This window comes from Sceloporus occidentalis, unplaced genomic scaffold (assembly GCF_023333645.1).
Source record: "Sceloporus occidentalis isolate IW3139 unplaced genomic scaffold, rSceOcc1.0.p SCAF_1, whole genome shotgun sequence".
Taxonomy (NCBI): domain Eukaryota; kingdom Metazoa; phylum Chordata; class Lepidosauria; order Squamata; family Phrynosomatidae; genus Sceloporus; species Sceloporus occidentalis.
This window is the reverse complement of record NW_028316981.1, coordinates 65,370,669-65,384,421: the sequence shown is the minus strand read 5'-3', so window position 1 is coordinate 65,384,421 and position 13,753 is coordinate 65,370,669. Positions and strand designations below refer to the sequence as shown.

The window sequence follows — 13,753 nt, the reverse complement described above, 5'->3', positions numbered from 1 at the left end:
AAGTATGAGAGGAAAAGATTTGCCAAAATGGTATAATCTGGAAGGAGCCCTTTTGTTTTATGCATTTTTTGTTCTCCATATTTTGGATCTGCATTTGATTGCATCTGATACCATCTGACTCCTTGACCCCAAAAACACTTTGCAAACATGTCTTATTTAGCAACTATATATGTTTACCTCTATTTTGTATGTATAAGAAAACTACCATCAGTTTTAGAAAAAAATTCTCAGACTGGCATCCTGTTTATTAGTCCTAACTAGAGTAGACTCATTCAGTCAACTGTTGAATGTGGAATTAACAAGTTTGTTGTTAACTGTCCTCAAGCCAACCTCAACTCATGACAACCCCATAGAGACACCTCCAAGTCTCCCTATCCTCAACGTCTCTGCTCAACTCTTCCAGGTTCAGGTCCATATCTTCCTTGATCAAGTCTAATCTTTTGACATGTGATCATCCTCTCTTTCTACTGCCTTCTGCTTTTCCTAGCATCATAGGCCTGTTACAGACTGCCAAAATAAAGCTGCTTCGGGTCTCTTTGGAGGTATGCTGTTTAAATGATGCATGCACCCTAAGAATCCGGAAGCTGCACCAAAGCTGCACTCCAGTGCTTAGGACTGGATTGTGGCTTTGGTGCAACCTCCGGACTCTTAGGACCCATGCATCACTTAAATAGCATACCTCCAAAGAGACCCGAAGCAGCTTTATTTTGGCAGTCTGTAACAGGCCATAGTCTTTTCTAGCGATTCATGCCTTATCATGACGTGGCCAAAGTATGACACCCTCAGTTTAGTCATTTGCTTCCAGAGAGGGTACAGGCTTGACCTGTTATAGGGTCTTTTTTTTTTTTTTTGGTCTTTTTGGCCACCCGCAGTATCCTTAGCACTCTTCTCCAGTACCATGTCTCAAATTAGTTTATTTTCTTCCTGTCCTCTTTCTTTATTATCCATTCTCACATCCACACATGGTGACAGGGAATACAATGGCTTGGACAGTTCTAATTTTGGAGTTTATCACATGATCTTTAAAACCAGCTCCATCCTTTTCAAAGTTTGAAGCTTTTCGGCTTCTAAAAAGTGCTGGCGTAACACGGTTTGGACCCAGGCTGATGGCAGGCAGTGATTAGGCTGCAATTTAGCATGCGATAATCCTCGCCTCCATCCCACATTCCAGCTCCAGCCCAGGAGGCTGGAGCCGGTTTTAAAGTACATACAATAAGCTCCTTTGTTTTCAGTTGTATGCCTTTACACTTTAGGATCTTTACTTGTCTTGTTCCTTCATAGCTGCATTCTCCATTCTGATCAATGTTTGATCCAATATTTTATCAACAAGTAGATAAATCCAATGGATTCAATAGGTCTACACTAGTCAAAAGTAAAAGAGAATCCAGGTGTCTGTATGTATCTTTGATTTGCATAGGAAGGGTCTTTCAAAATCAGCTGTATTTATTTGCCTTGGTTTTTCTCCAGATTTACCATTAAGAACAAGAGCACTTATCATAGATTCAAGTAACTGTGGCAGTTAACAGTAAAAATTGTTTCTAAATAAATTCATTCATTGCAGTCAGCACTTCTACAGATGTGGAATCTGACATGCATCCAGGGGCGGGGGGAATAAAAACAAAATCCAAAGCCACACATTATTGAAATGAAGTTGTATAAGAAATCAAAAGCCACTTATTCTTTTGTGTGTGGAAGGGGGAGGAGTAATATGGGATGGAGTCTCAGCTCAAACTATGTGGATAAATCTCTGTTATGATCAAAGCTTGTTTTTAGGCTCATGGGAACGTCTTTGTATTCTAGGTACAAACTCTGGATTGACAGCTGTTCTGAGATGTTTGGAGGTTTGGACATTTGTGCTGTCAAAGCAGTTCATGGCAAGGATGGGAAGGATTATATTTTTGAGGTATGATATGTTTTCACTATAAGCACTTCTGTTGTTAAGATGAAATGAAAAAATATTTGTGCCTTCAGTTTCCATTTAGTTTTTTGGAGATAGGTTATTCAGAGTATTCAGTCCATTCTGAAATAGACTTAAATAAACAAGCAAAACAAGTAAATGGGACTGTTTGTGAGAAAGCACAACTATATCATAAAGTGATACTATTTTTCTTCTATATATTTTCAGCTTAAGGAACAAAATACTTGGGTTGTATTTTCATAAGCCTTCTGCTTTTCCTTCTAAGTGAACTTGCCACTCATAGCTTGAAAAAATGCAGGAAAATTACATGTTTACAAAAGGCAAATTAAAAATAAGTAATAAAACTTATATTAAGACATAAAATATGTATTTCATAAAATTGTATATACTACTGAATGGTTGAATATTGATCCCTGTTCATTTGTATGATAAGCAAATACTTATTAATGTGGACAAAACATAAGACACCTTATATTACCATATATACTCGCCTATAAGTCAACTTCATGTATAAGTCGAGGGCAGGTTTTGGTGCCAAAATTATGAGCTGTGGATATGTCAACTGGCATGCAGAGGCATGAACAAAAGATCTAAAAGGTGAAGCAAAGGAAAACAATGGCAAAAAAGAGGGGGGCAGGTGTCAGTGCTTCCAAGAGAGTTTATGCTCTTGCCTTTTGCTAGGTGATGGTTCCTTTTTAAAATAAAAGTTAAAGTACAGTACAGTGCGCCCACAGCATATGGTGCCGCACAGCAGGCATGAGCTTATGCTTTTACGGGGGGGAGCACAGAACGGATCTCCCACGAAAGAGAAGGTTGCACTGTATTTACATTGACCTGTGGCTAAGTCGACTCAGTTTTGGTGAATGAATTTTTTGACTAAAATTTCTAGAAGTATACATGGGTGTGCACAGTATGTAAAGAGACCTTGCAGCACCTTTGAAACTAAAGCCACAGACACACAGTCCAAAGTTTATCCCCAGGGCTGGTGTCAGAGATAGGCAGAATGGCTGGGCACGTGTGAACAGTCTAGGAGCTGAGAAGGATCCCTATGTCATCCTGCTGACCTATGGCTGGAACCAAGTGTTGGTCAGCCACTATTCAAAAGCACCACTGCCACTGTCTGCCTACAAAAACACCTGCTTGACTGGCACTCAGGGAGAGATCAGTGTCTCAGTAAAGGAGCAGTGACATCAGATAGGAGAAGCTGGGAAGATGAGAATTTCGTGGTATCAAAATGCAGGGGCAGAAATCTTGCAGTAGCAGTAGTAGGCTGGGAAGAGGTGGAAGCTCAGCAGTGAGAGCAGCTGTGTACAGCCTCTTCCAAAAGCTGGTAACAGCAGAACATAGGCCCGTTGGCAGTACAAGACAAAAAGCCCACTGAAGCCTTATGCAGCCCCATTTACCACACTCCCATTTTGTTAATATAATAGAGTATGATGTCAGGCATGATTCTCATATTTTTGGTTCCTCTTGCCATTTTTTGTTATGCAAAATCATTAGTACATCAACTTTAATTTAAAGAGGTATGCAGTTAGAGTCTGTAATAATTACCCTGGGCAATGTAAGAGTTCAAGTTTTTATTTCTAGCATTTGCTTGATCATAGGTACTCTGTATGTGTACATGCATACAAACAGAAACACGCAAACACATAAGACATTTCTGTTCTGTCAAGTATTATGAGACAGACATTTAAGTTTTATGATCTTAAAAAGGCTTTAGATACAGGTGTGATTTTACGCTTAGGGCTTTTTATTGATATTTTATTAAACTGTGTGTACTAAGCTAATGACCACCACAGAGGTAGATGTGATGGTATAAACTTAAATATTTAGTTTAGCGAGCCAGTGATTACAACAGAATTTCAGAAGACCTACAGTTGTTTATACCTGAGTTTCAGTGCCTAGATTTCCCACCTCCACTTTTGAGGATCATAAGGGCATATCTTCTTTGAAATGTATTGTCTAACAAAACCAGCAAACTATTTGCCTCTAACTGTTTTCAAGCTGGATTTCAAAATGGACATGAGTCTTTTTTAGCGGTTCTGGTCAAATATTTGTGGAACTGTTGGCCCACAGCTACTAAGAGTTATCCACAGCAACAAAAGCTCTGATGCTAAACAATAGGGCTAAGATTACGTAACAAGTCTGCCAGCAGTTTACGGATTTCTAAAATTATCATTTGAACAGTCAAGCCTTCTTTTCTCTAACTCATTCTGATGTAATTTTCGGCTTCTCAGTTCCCATAAAATATTTCCCTGAAGAAACAACTGTAATTTTAAAAGCTTGTGGTCATGTGTATATATATTTGGTCACTGTCACAGAGGTATATTTTTAAGACTCAGCTGAAACAATGGCTTTTGAATCTATTTGTGTTTAATCTTTTCATTTTGAGACCTATCATACCTACTTCTGTGAAATTAATTCTCACCATCTGAGAAGGTGTTATATTAGAATGCATTCAGATGACTGTCCTTCTCTTGCTAGGAAGTGATTTTTAAAACCCCAGGACACACAATACAAGAGAGACAACAAGATTAAATAGAAATTAATTTTCTGAGGGATTTTGTTCACTGTGTTGTGCGAGATCTGTATAGAAATGAATCATCAGAATGGTCCATGATTATGGGCAACTTTTATTATTTATTTTCAGCACTTGTAAACCACTGCTACAAACCTTTTGGGATGTTGTGTGCTCTATGTGGACCTGCATCCATGGGAAATAGGATTGTGAAGATGTCCATATTGAGCAGAGGGCTGCTGTTACATAACGATGTAGCAAAGTCAGCAAAGGGAATTGATGCCCTACAACTGGCTCCAGTCAGCATTCTGGCCACAGTATTCTGGACCCGCTGAAGTTTTGGAACAGTTTCCAAAGGCAGCCCCATGTAGAGTGCATTACAGTAGTCCAAACAGGATGTAACCAAGGCATGTGTCATCGTAGCCAGATCTGGCATCTCAAGAAACAAGGTGGCGCACAGGTTTTAGCTGTGCAAATGCACTCCTGGCTCAGAGTGGAGTCCAGGAGCACTCCCAAGCTGCGAACCTGAGATTTCAGTGGGAGCGTAGCCTTTCCAGCACAGGCAAGGCCCCTATTCCAGAGGAGGGCGACTAAAATGGTGAAAGGTCTGGAAACCTTGCCCTATGAGGAACGACTCAGGAAGCTGGGGATGTTTAGCCTGGAGAAGAGAAGGTTAAGAGGTGATATGATAGCCCTCTTTAAATATTTGAAAAGATGTCACATTGAGGAGGGAGCAAGCTTGTTTTCTGCTGCTCCAGAGAACAGAACCCGGAACAATGGATGCAAGCTACAGGAAAAGAGATTCCACCTCAACATTAGGAAGAACTTCCTGACAGTAAGGGCTGTTCAACAGTGGAACAAACTCCCCCTGAGTGTAGTGGAGCCTTCTTCCTTGGAGGTCTTTAAGCAGAGGCTAGATGGCCATCTGTTGGGGATGCTTTGATTCGGATTTCCTGCATGGCAGGGGGTTGGACTGGATAGCCCTTGTGGTCTCTTCCAACTCTGTGATTCTATGATTCTATTCCCTGATCTATGGATGACCAGGAGCACCTCTGTCTTGTCTGGATTAAGTTTCAATTTGTTTACCATCATCCAGTCCATTACTGACAGCAGACATTGGTTCAGTACAGGGACAACTTCCTTGAAATCAGATAGGAAGGAGAAATAGACTTGGGTGTCATTTGCATACTGGTGATACCTCACCCCAAAATTCTAGATGACCGCTCCCAGTGGCTTCATATAGATGTTAAATAACATGGGGTCAGAACAGAATCCCGAGGAACCCTATAGGCCAACAGCCAGGGGACTGAACAGGAGTCCCCCAACACCATCTTCTGAGTTTGCCCCTCCAAGAAAGACTGGAACCATAGCATAACAGTGCCTCCAAGTCCCATCTCAGAGAGGAAGCCCAGAACATATCAATGGTATCAAAAGCCACCAAGAGATCCAACAGGACCAACAGGGACACACTCCCCCTGTCTAGCTCCCTGCATAGATCATCCACCAAGACGACCAAAGCTGTCTCTGTCCCATAGCCAGGTCTGAAGTAAGATTGAAATGGATCTAGATAACCCATCTCATCCAGAAACTCCTGGAGCTGAGAGGCCATCACTCACTCCAGAATCTAGCCCAAGAATGGAATATTAGAGAGTGGCTAATAGTTATCCAAAGTTTAAACAAAAGCTTTTTATTTATTTATTTTAATAAACAATTCTGATTGATCTAAATATAGGGATAACTTTCTCTCTGGAGCTTAGGATAGACAATAAGAATGTAACACACCACAGAAAATTACTAAAAACTGTTTCTATGCCTAACCAGCTTTCACATCTTCTAGGTTATGGATTCTGCAATGCCTTTGATTGGTGAGCACCAGGCTGAAGACAAACAACTGATAACTGAGCTTGTTTTAACCAGAATGAACCAAATGGTATCTAAAACACCTACACCATCTCCTCAGAAACCAACTGCAACTCAACAGCCACAGGTAGGAATTGATGGCTCATGCATATGATTACAGAGAGAAAAAATATTTCAATTATTAAATATTATGAACATTCAGAACAGGTTATTATAGAGAAATCTAGGGGGTAAATAGAATGTGGTTTGGATGATTCCTTGGAACTGAATGCCAGATGTCACATATTTAAAATATCCAGTTAGATCTTAGTAGAAAAGCAAAACGGTAGAAATGCAGAGCTGTCTGCATGTATATGTTTACATGGACAATTAATGGGGACTCTTTAACCTGAATCAACAACTTTCTTCAACTCTGCTTTGAGCTACTCTCTTTTCATTGACTTCCTTACAATACTGCTAAGGCTGATGCTATGTATTATATGGCCAAATGCATTTTTCATTCTGTTATATTTATTTAAAATATCTATGCAGAATCTTTCCCAGGCAGAAAGTAGTTTATATAAAAATGTAATAAACACTGCAAAATTATAGTTAAACATAATAATTGGATAATAAAATGTTAAGGAATAATAACTCAAGTGAGCCATCTCATTAAATCAGCCTTCAAAAGCTCCACCAAATAGTTAAAGCTTGAAACCTCATTGGAAAACCATAAGGGAGGTCATCCCAGAGCCTCAGGAAAATTGCAAGAAAGTGTTCCTAGACCTTCATGGTTTCACCTCATATAAGGGCTTAAATATCCTAATGCATTCGATCCTGTATGTTCTGAGAAGCCAAGTAGAATTAGCCCTGGTTACTACAGGTGCTGTAGGCTATACTTCAGATGAAGAAACTGGCAAAACCAACAATGAGTATTCCTTGCCGATGAAAACCTTATGAAATTCAAAAGGTCGCCGTAAATCTTGAAGGCACACACACAGACAACGCAAAAGGAAGATTATATGATCAGGGGATTTTAGTCAGCATGTGGCTTCATACTCAATGATCATTTATCCTGAAGTGAGAAGAGAAATGAAGAAAAAGCAAGCTATCCATAGCCCAAAATCCACAGGCCAAAAGAAACGGCTTCTGGCCACTTTGGGGGCATGGTGTTCAGATAATGCACGTCCCAAAGTGACCAGAAGCTTCTCCAGTGCCATGATCCAGTCCTTTGTACCGGATCAAAAAGGAATGGAAATAATCCACTCCTGGCAGCACTGAGCCAAAACACACAGCTAGTAAAGAGCAGACTGAATGTGCCCAAAAAGCTACTGGGTAGGAGCAGTAGTGGAGGGTGACACAAGCAAAGGCTGTCTCAGAGACAATGGAAGTGGTACCATAGCTAAGCTTTGTTAGTACTGTGCAGGGGGAGGCATAATAAATCTCCTTTTCAAGATCCTTTAAAAGAAAATCAGCCTGTGCTTTATAAAGTATAGCAAAGTCTTTGAGCATATAAAAAAAAAAACCTGGATCACTCTTAAAGAAATATGGTGTGCCACAACATTTGTTTCTCCTCATACATAACCCATACTCAAGACAAGAGACTACTGTTAGGACAGAATATGGAGAAAGAGAATGGATTCAAATTGGCAAGAGGTCAGGCCAATTTTATCACCCTATGTGCTGAACATAATCATACTTAAAGCAGGATTAGAGGAAAGAGGTGTGAAAATTGGAGGAAAATTTAAGATATGCAAATAACACCATACTACTAGCAGAAAATAGGAAAGATCTGGAATGATTCCCGAAAAAAGTCAAGGAAGAAATTTGAATTTTAAGAAAAAGAAAAAGAAATAATGATCACAGTTAATTTACATAACTTTGAAACTGAAGTTCACTTGATGGCAGTTACCAACAAACAAAAAACCAAGTATATTTAATTCCTGTTTTTCTTCTACACTTATTGAATTAGCAGGGCCATTTCTTTCTAACAGGAATTGCCAACATACCTATTCCTCATTCACCACCTGGGGTGTGGCACGCTAAAGTAAATCCAAATTTCAGATTGTTTTTGGTGTGTGTTTTTGTTCTGCTTTGTTCTGACATTTCTGTCACTGAGTACTTTGATAGCAGATACATAGAGAGAGTGTATCAATATCACTTTCAGGAAAGCTTTAAAAATTGAAGAGTGGGCCAGAGGATAGTCATCTTATCACATTTCAATTTTTTTTTTAAAAAAAAAAATCCCCTTAGAGTTGTTTCCCTACACTTGCCACCTCCATAAACAAACTTTTTCATCCACCACCATGATCAGCAGGATGCACAGAAATCTGAGAGACACCTAGCCTCTCTGGAGTATACTCCTCTACCAAAGAGTGATACTGTAAATCTTGAGACTCAGGCCCCATTCCCACTCGCCCATTTGCCCTGGATAGAACTGGGCAGATCTGGGTCCCCCCATATCGAATCTGCTCGGAAAGAAGTGCCCACTACCCTTTACCTCGATCTGGGCAATTTGCCCCTCTGGAGTTCACATTTGCAGTACCGCTTTAAAACGGAGCCTCTTTTGTTATCAATCAAATTCACTTCCGCTTTCATCGAAGGTGACATATCCTACAATCATTTGTCAACTGAATGGGTGCTTTCCCCCCTCCTTTTTTTTAAAAAAAAAACTGGCAGCAGTTTAAAAACCTCCAGGTGTGTGTGTGTGTGTGTGTGTGTTGTGTGTATTTGGGTCATTACAGATTATGGCAACCCTAAAACGACCCCATCCTGGGGTTTTCTTGGCAAGATTGGTTCAGAGGAGATTTGCCATTGCCTTTCCCCTGTGGCTGAGAGAGTGTGACTCCCCCAAAGTCATGGGTTTCCGCAGCCCTCTTTGGAACCTCTTCCCTTCCCTTCCAGCCCAAAGCATTCACATAATCTGACACAACAACAATAATAACAACAACAACAATAACAAATGTCGCTTGCAGGGGAGGCCACCTGAATGCCATCTCTGCATCCTCTTTCTTTGCTTTCCCTCCGAATGCCACCCCAAAATGCCATCTATCCTTCCCTCCTCTTTGGATCTCCTTGCTCTGCCTCTGTTTTCCACCCCAAAATGCCATCTATCCTGACCTCAGAATGCCATCTCTGCATCTTCTTGCTTTGCGACCCCAGAATGCTTTACATACACATATGTAGCAAAAGCGTTCACACATTGTATCAATTTGCCAAATTTAAAAGGAAACACATTCGCATATTCTGTCCCACACACACACACACACAAATAATTTTTAAAAAGCTTCTTGCACAGTGAGGTGCCATGCCAGCAGCAAGCAAAAGGGAAATGTAGCACAAACAGACACATTCTATCAATATGTATCAACCTGTAGAACTATTTGCATAGTCTGTCAAAAATAACATTACAAAAAGAGAGAGAGAGAGAGAGAAAGCTGCCTGCAAGAGGGGAGGCATGTTCTACTCTCTGCCCTCCCTCTGTCCTAATCCCTCCCCTGAACTTGACCCGATCATGACCGGGGCCAAGTTCACATTTGCTGGCACCCAGTTTTTCTGAAAAGATACAGGAAAAACTCTGCTTTCAAAAGACCCACGCTAAGGGGGATTTGCCCCTGAATGGGTGTGCAAACCTCAAATTCGAGTGTAAAAGAACCTGTGCCAGTATGAACTTACTGCTTTTAATCTGGTTTCTGAACCGGGGTAAAAGGTAGTCTGAATGGCCCCGATGTCTGTTCTGTGATTATTGGGATATATTCCATTATTGTTAGGCTGAGCTCCAAACAAGCAACTCAGGAAAAGATAGTGTTCATGATGGATCTGAAACAGTAATGGTTGAGCTCAAATTATGTGATGCAAGTTTGTAAGATAAACAGAATGTCTATTTATATTTTGAAAAAGAAACAACAGCAGATAAACAATTTGAAAACAAGCTTGTGGTACACCTCAAATTGGCCTGTTCTTGGAGAATATTTAAATGTTCTTTGAGTTAAAAAAGAATGCAGTCACACAGAAGCAAGTGTTGATGCATCGGTTTTGTACTGTACCACTTCAAAGATAAGACAACACTATTTCAGTCTCACAACCACATATTATGAGAAATTGACTATGACAAATCTCCATTGGAAAGGGTCTTTGAAAGAATAGCCACATGGACCAGACTATAGAATGTGCTTTGCTGTATTCATCATGTAGACAAAACTATGCTATCCTGTGTAAATTGTCCCATGATGATAATGATTATGTCTAAATTAAGGGTGTAAATCTTCACTTACTTCATTCTGACACTCAAGAATGAATAATTTCAAAAGATCTTGCATGGTTGACTATTTTTCTTGAGAGGTTATCACGTTCTTCTGATCTTGGGGGAGGAGGGGAAATCAACAAGTACTTTTTTCCTCCCTAACCTGAAGTTCCCAGGCAAGATCATCTGGTAAAAGTTTATATATTTGTAGATCCTCTGTAAGTTTTAATAAGAAGAAACTTCACCATTTTGATTCTGTAGGAGGCAAGCCCCTGCATCATTTTTCTTCATTTAACATTTATCTAGAGTTGGACTGGGCAAGGTTCAGCTTGTGGGAAGCATCCAGTCCCCAGGGTCAATTCTCCAAATTTTGCTGTGGAGTTCACCAATAAAAAATGCAACAAAACATGTTGGGGAAAAGTATGCACCAGAATTAAACATTCTCAGATTTTAGGATAAACTGATTTTAAGCCTGGAAAGGTGTTCAGAGATCAAGACAAACTGAATTTAAGAGTGGAAATTGAGGACCAAAACTAACAGATTTGTCAGTTACCTGTTAGCCAATAGGTCAGGCACGTGTCATAGGGATGCTAAAACCATTCTGAAACGAAAATATGCCACCTTGTTCTAGTAGGGGAGGCCTCCAGCTTTGAAATGTTCTTACAGCTTCTTAAAGAAACACCTCCTGTCTTAAATTGTGCATCTTCCCATTAGGATTACAGCTCCATCTTGTGGAAATTCCTCTCCTGTATTGGCAATCCATTCTATTTTCAACTGGTTGGGATGACAACTTGAACTGATGTATGGAGAGCTATGGGATAAATTTTAAAAGGTTTAAGCAACAGTGAAGTTTTTTACAGTTTTCCTCGTTTGCTTATTTCCTTTTCTATTTGATATCACACTTGTGCACCATTATCCCACTGTTTCTGACTTTCTAAACCTGTAATCAGCTCATCTGAACCAAATAAAGCCATATAAAATATGATTGATCAACTGATCCCTTTTTGGTCTGCATTGGTATACTGGCCTTAACAGTTACATCAATATATCTGCAGTATCTTGTTGCATGATATATGTAAAAGAGCTTGTAGACTCTGTGTTGGGAATGTATTTGCTACTGCAACACCACCACCACCCACTGACATCCATATGCACACACGCATACACGCATACACACACACACAAATCAAGCATGCTACAGTTGCCTACCAAACAGTTTTGTTCTTGGAACTTTCCGAGTGGCAGTCTCCTTGTCCCCTACATCATGATTTCTGGTTCTGTCATTAAAATTAAAGTGTACCATCAATGCACCAGGACAGATTACATCCTCATAGAATCATATAGTTGGATGAGGCCCCAACGGCATACAGTTTAACCCCCAGTCATGCAGGAATATGCAGTCAAAGCACCCCCAACAGATTGCCATCCAGCCTCTGTTTAAAAACCTCAAAGAAGACTCCACCACACTCTGAGGGCAATTAATGGCAGTTTACAAAGTCTGTTTGGGCTGAGTGCTGCTACTACAAGTAGCACCTGTCAGCACAACTGCTGGGGTCCAACAACCACTGTCAGCAACTCAAACGAGTCCTGGGGTTAAATCAGACCCTTGGAGCAGAGCTGGCAATTTCCAGAAGCCGAAGTGTGGCTCCAAAGTCCAAGTTGGGATGACAGCAACTGGATGTCTTCCAGGATCTGCAGCAATGCAGGAACCTCCGGGGACACACAGCAAACCGATGCTATAGCTTCTTCTGATAAACCACCAGAGAAACTAAGTCTCCCAAAGTGCTCTTTATTCACAGTGCTATAATACAAAACTAGATCTCTAAAACTCCATCCCAATCCAACTCCTTCTACAAACCCACAAGCTATTCCTTGCAATCCCTGGGTTTATATAGTCTCCAGACCATGTGGTCTCTCAAACCCAGTGAGTTCAGGTGTGTAGCCATGTCATGTGTCTCCTGTGCAATCTAGACACATGGTTTCATCATCCATGGCTACATGCACTTGGGCATTGAAGTGTCCTTGAGCCAATGAGCTTCAGCTGTGCTGATCAACCTTGCCACTCTGCTGAATGCTCATGGCCAAACACACACACATCAAGCATTTCCCTGTGTGCTGTGTTTTAACCCTTCAAATCCCTGACAGCACCACCTCCCCCCCCCACACACACACAGAGCTCCTGCACCTCAGACCTCAATTCAAGGGTCATTATTCCTCTTTTCACCCTTTGACTCTTTTAGCTTATAACCATAAAGGCTAGATACGATAAAACCTACAGCAAACACAGTTCAGAAGCCTTCAATGTTTAAAACATTTTAAAAAGCAGATTACCCATATTTAAAGGCTGGGGGAGGTATGCAATTTTCCCCAGTTTCCCCCCTGTTCCCCTCTATACATGCCTATACCAGGTTCAGATGGTGAGGCGGCTCTTCTTAGGTAGTAAGTACCCTTTGCAAGGTGTTGAACAACAGCGCAACAACATGAAGAGGCAATGTCCACCCTTTAGATGATTTCTCATTTGCTGAGTGCCATGTTTTTGGTTTAATAGTAGCTGCTTGGGTGTAGGGATAATGACAGCCCAAATTAAGCTGACCAGGAAACATTTACACTCAGCTAAAATGTCAGCTACTACTGGTGTGGACATTCAAGGCTGGAGAATATGCAGTTATTTATGCCTGTTGCCTCAAGGAACCAGCAGATGGAGCTGTTGTCTTATAGCCAAAAAATAAATACTGTAGCTCCATGCTCTGACTTTTATTACTGCTCTTGCTGCAGAACTTTATGAATAATGGGAAAAGAACTTTTCCAAGGGAACTAGAATTTCTTAAGCTGTCTGATGTGGGGAATTGGGGTTTTCTCTCCGAATATGCCAGAGCCAGCACCAATTGTTTCTTTCTTTCCTGGAAACTTACTACAGACTGCCAACCATTAGCTCACAGACTGGCACCAGCTCATGGACCACATTTTGAGTAGCACTCTAATAGAAGATAGTTAATGTCTCCAATAGACATATATACTATCTATCTATCTATCTATCTATCTATCTATCTATCATCAATCTATTTATTTATTTATTTATTTATTTATTTAAAAATGGCACTGTGATCCTGTGGATCAGAGGAATAAGCCATCCCAGCTAACACAGAACCCTAGGCTCAACTAGCAGAGTAGATCGAAATTTCTGGCTTCGTCTTGTCTTCCAAACAAACCCTGGTTATTCTCTTCAAAGGGCCTG

General features: G+C 40.6%; 1 protein-coding gene across 1 annotated transcript in view; it reads left to right on the top strand.

Moving 5' to 3' along the window:
- LOC149321509 (synapsin-2-like) overlaps positions 1–13,753 on the top strand; it is a 238,285-nt gene that overhangs the window by 200,871 nt on the left and 23,661 nt on the right. The window contains exons 9-10 of the mRNA XM_089523425.1: positions 1,801–1,903; positions 6,274–6,423. Coding sequence (XP_089379551.1) covers positions 1,801–1,903; positions 6,274–6,423 — 253 coding nt within the window. The remainder of the gene's footprint in view (positions 1–1,800; positions 1,904–6,273; positions 6,424–13,753) is intronic.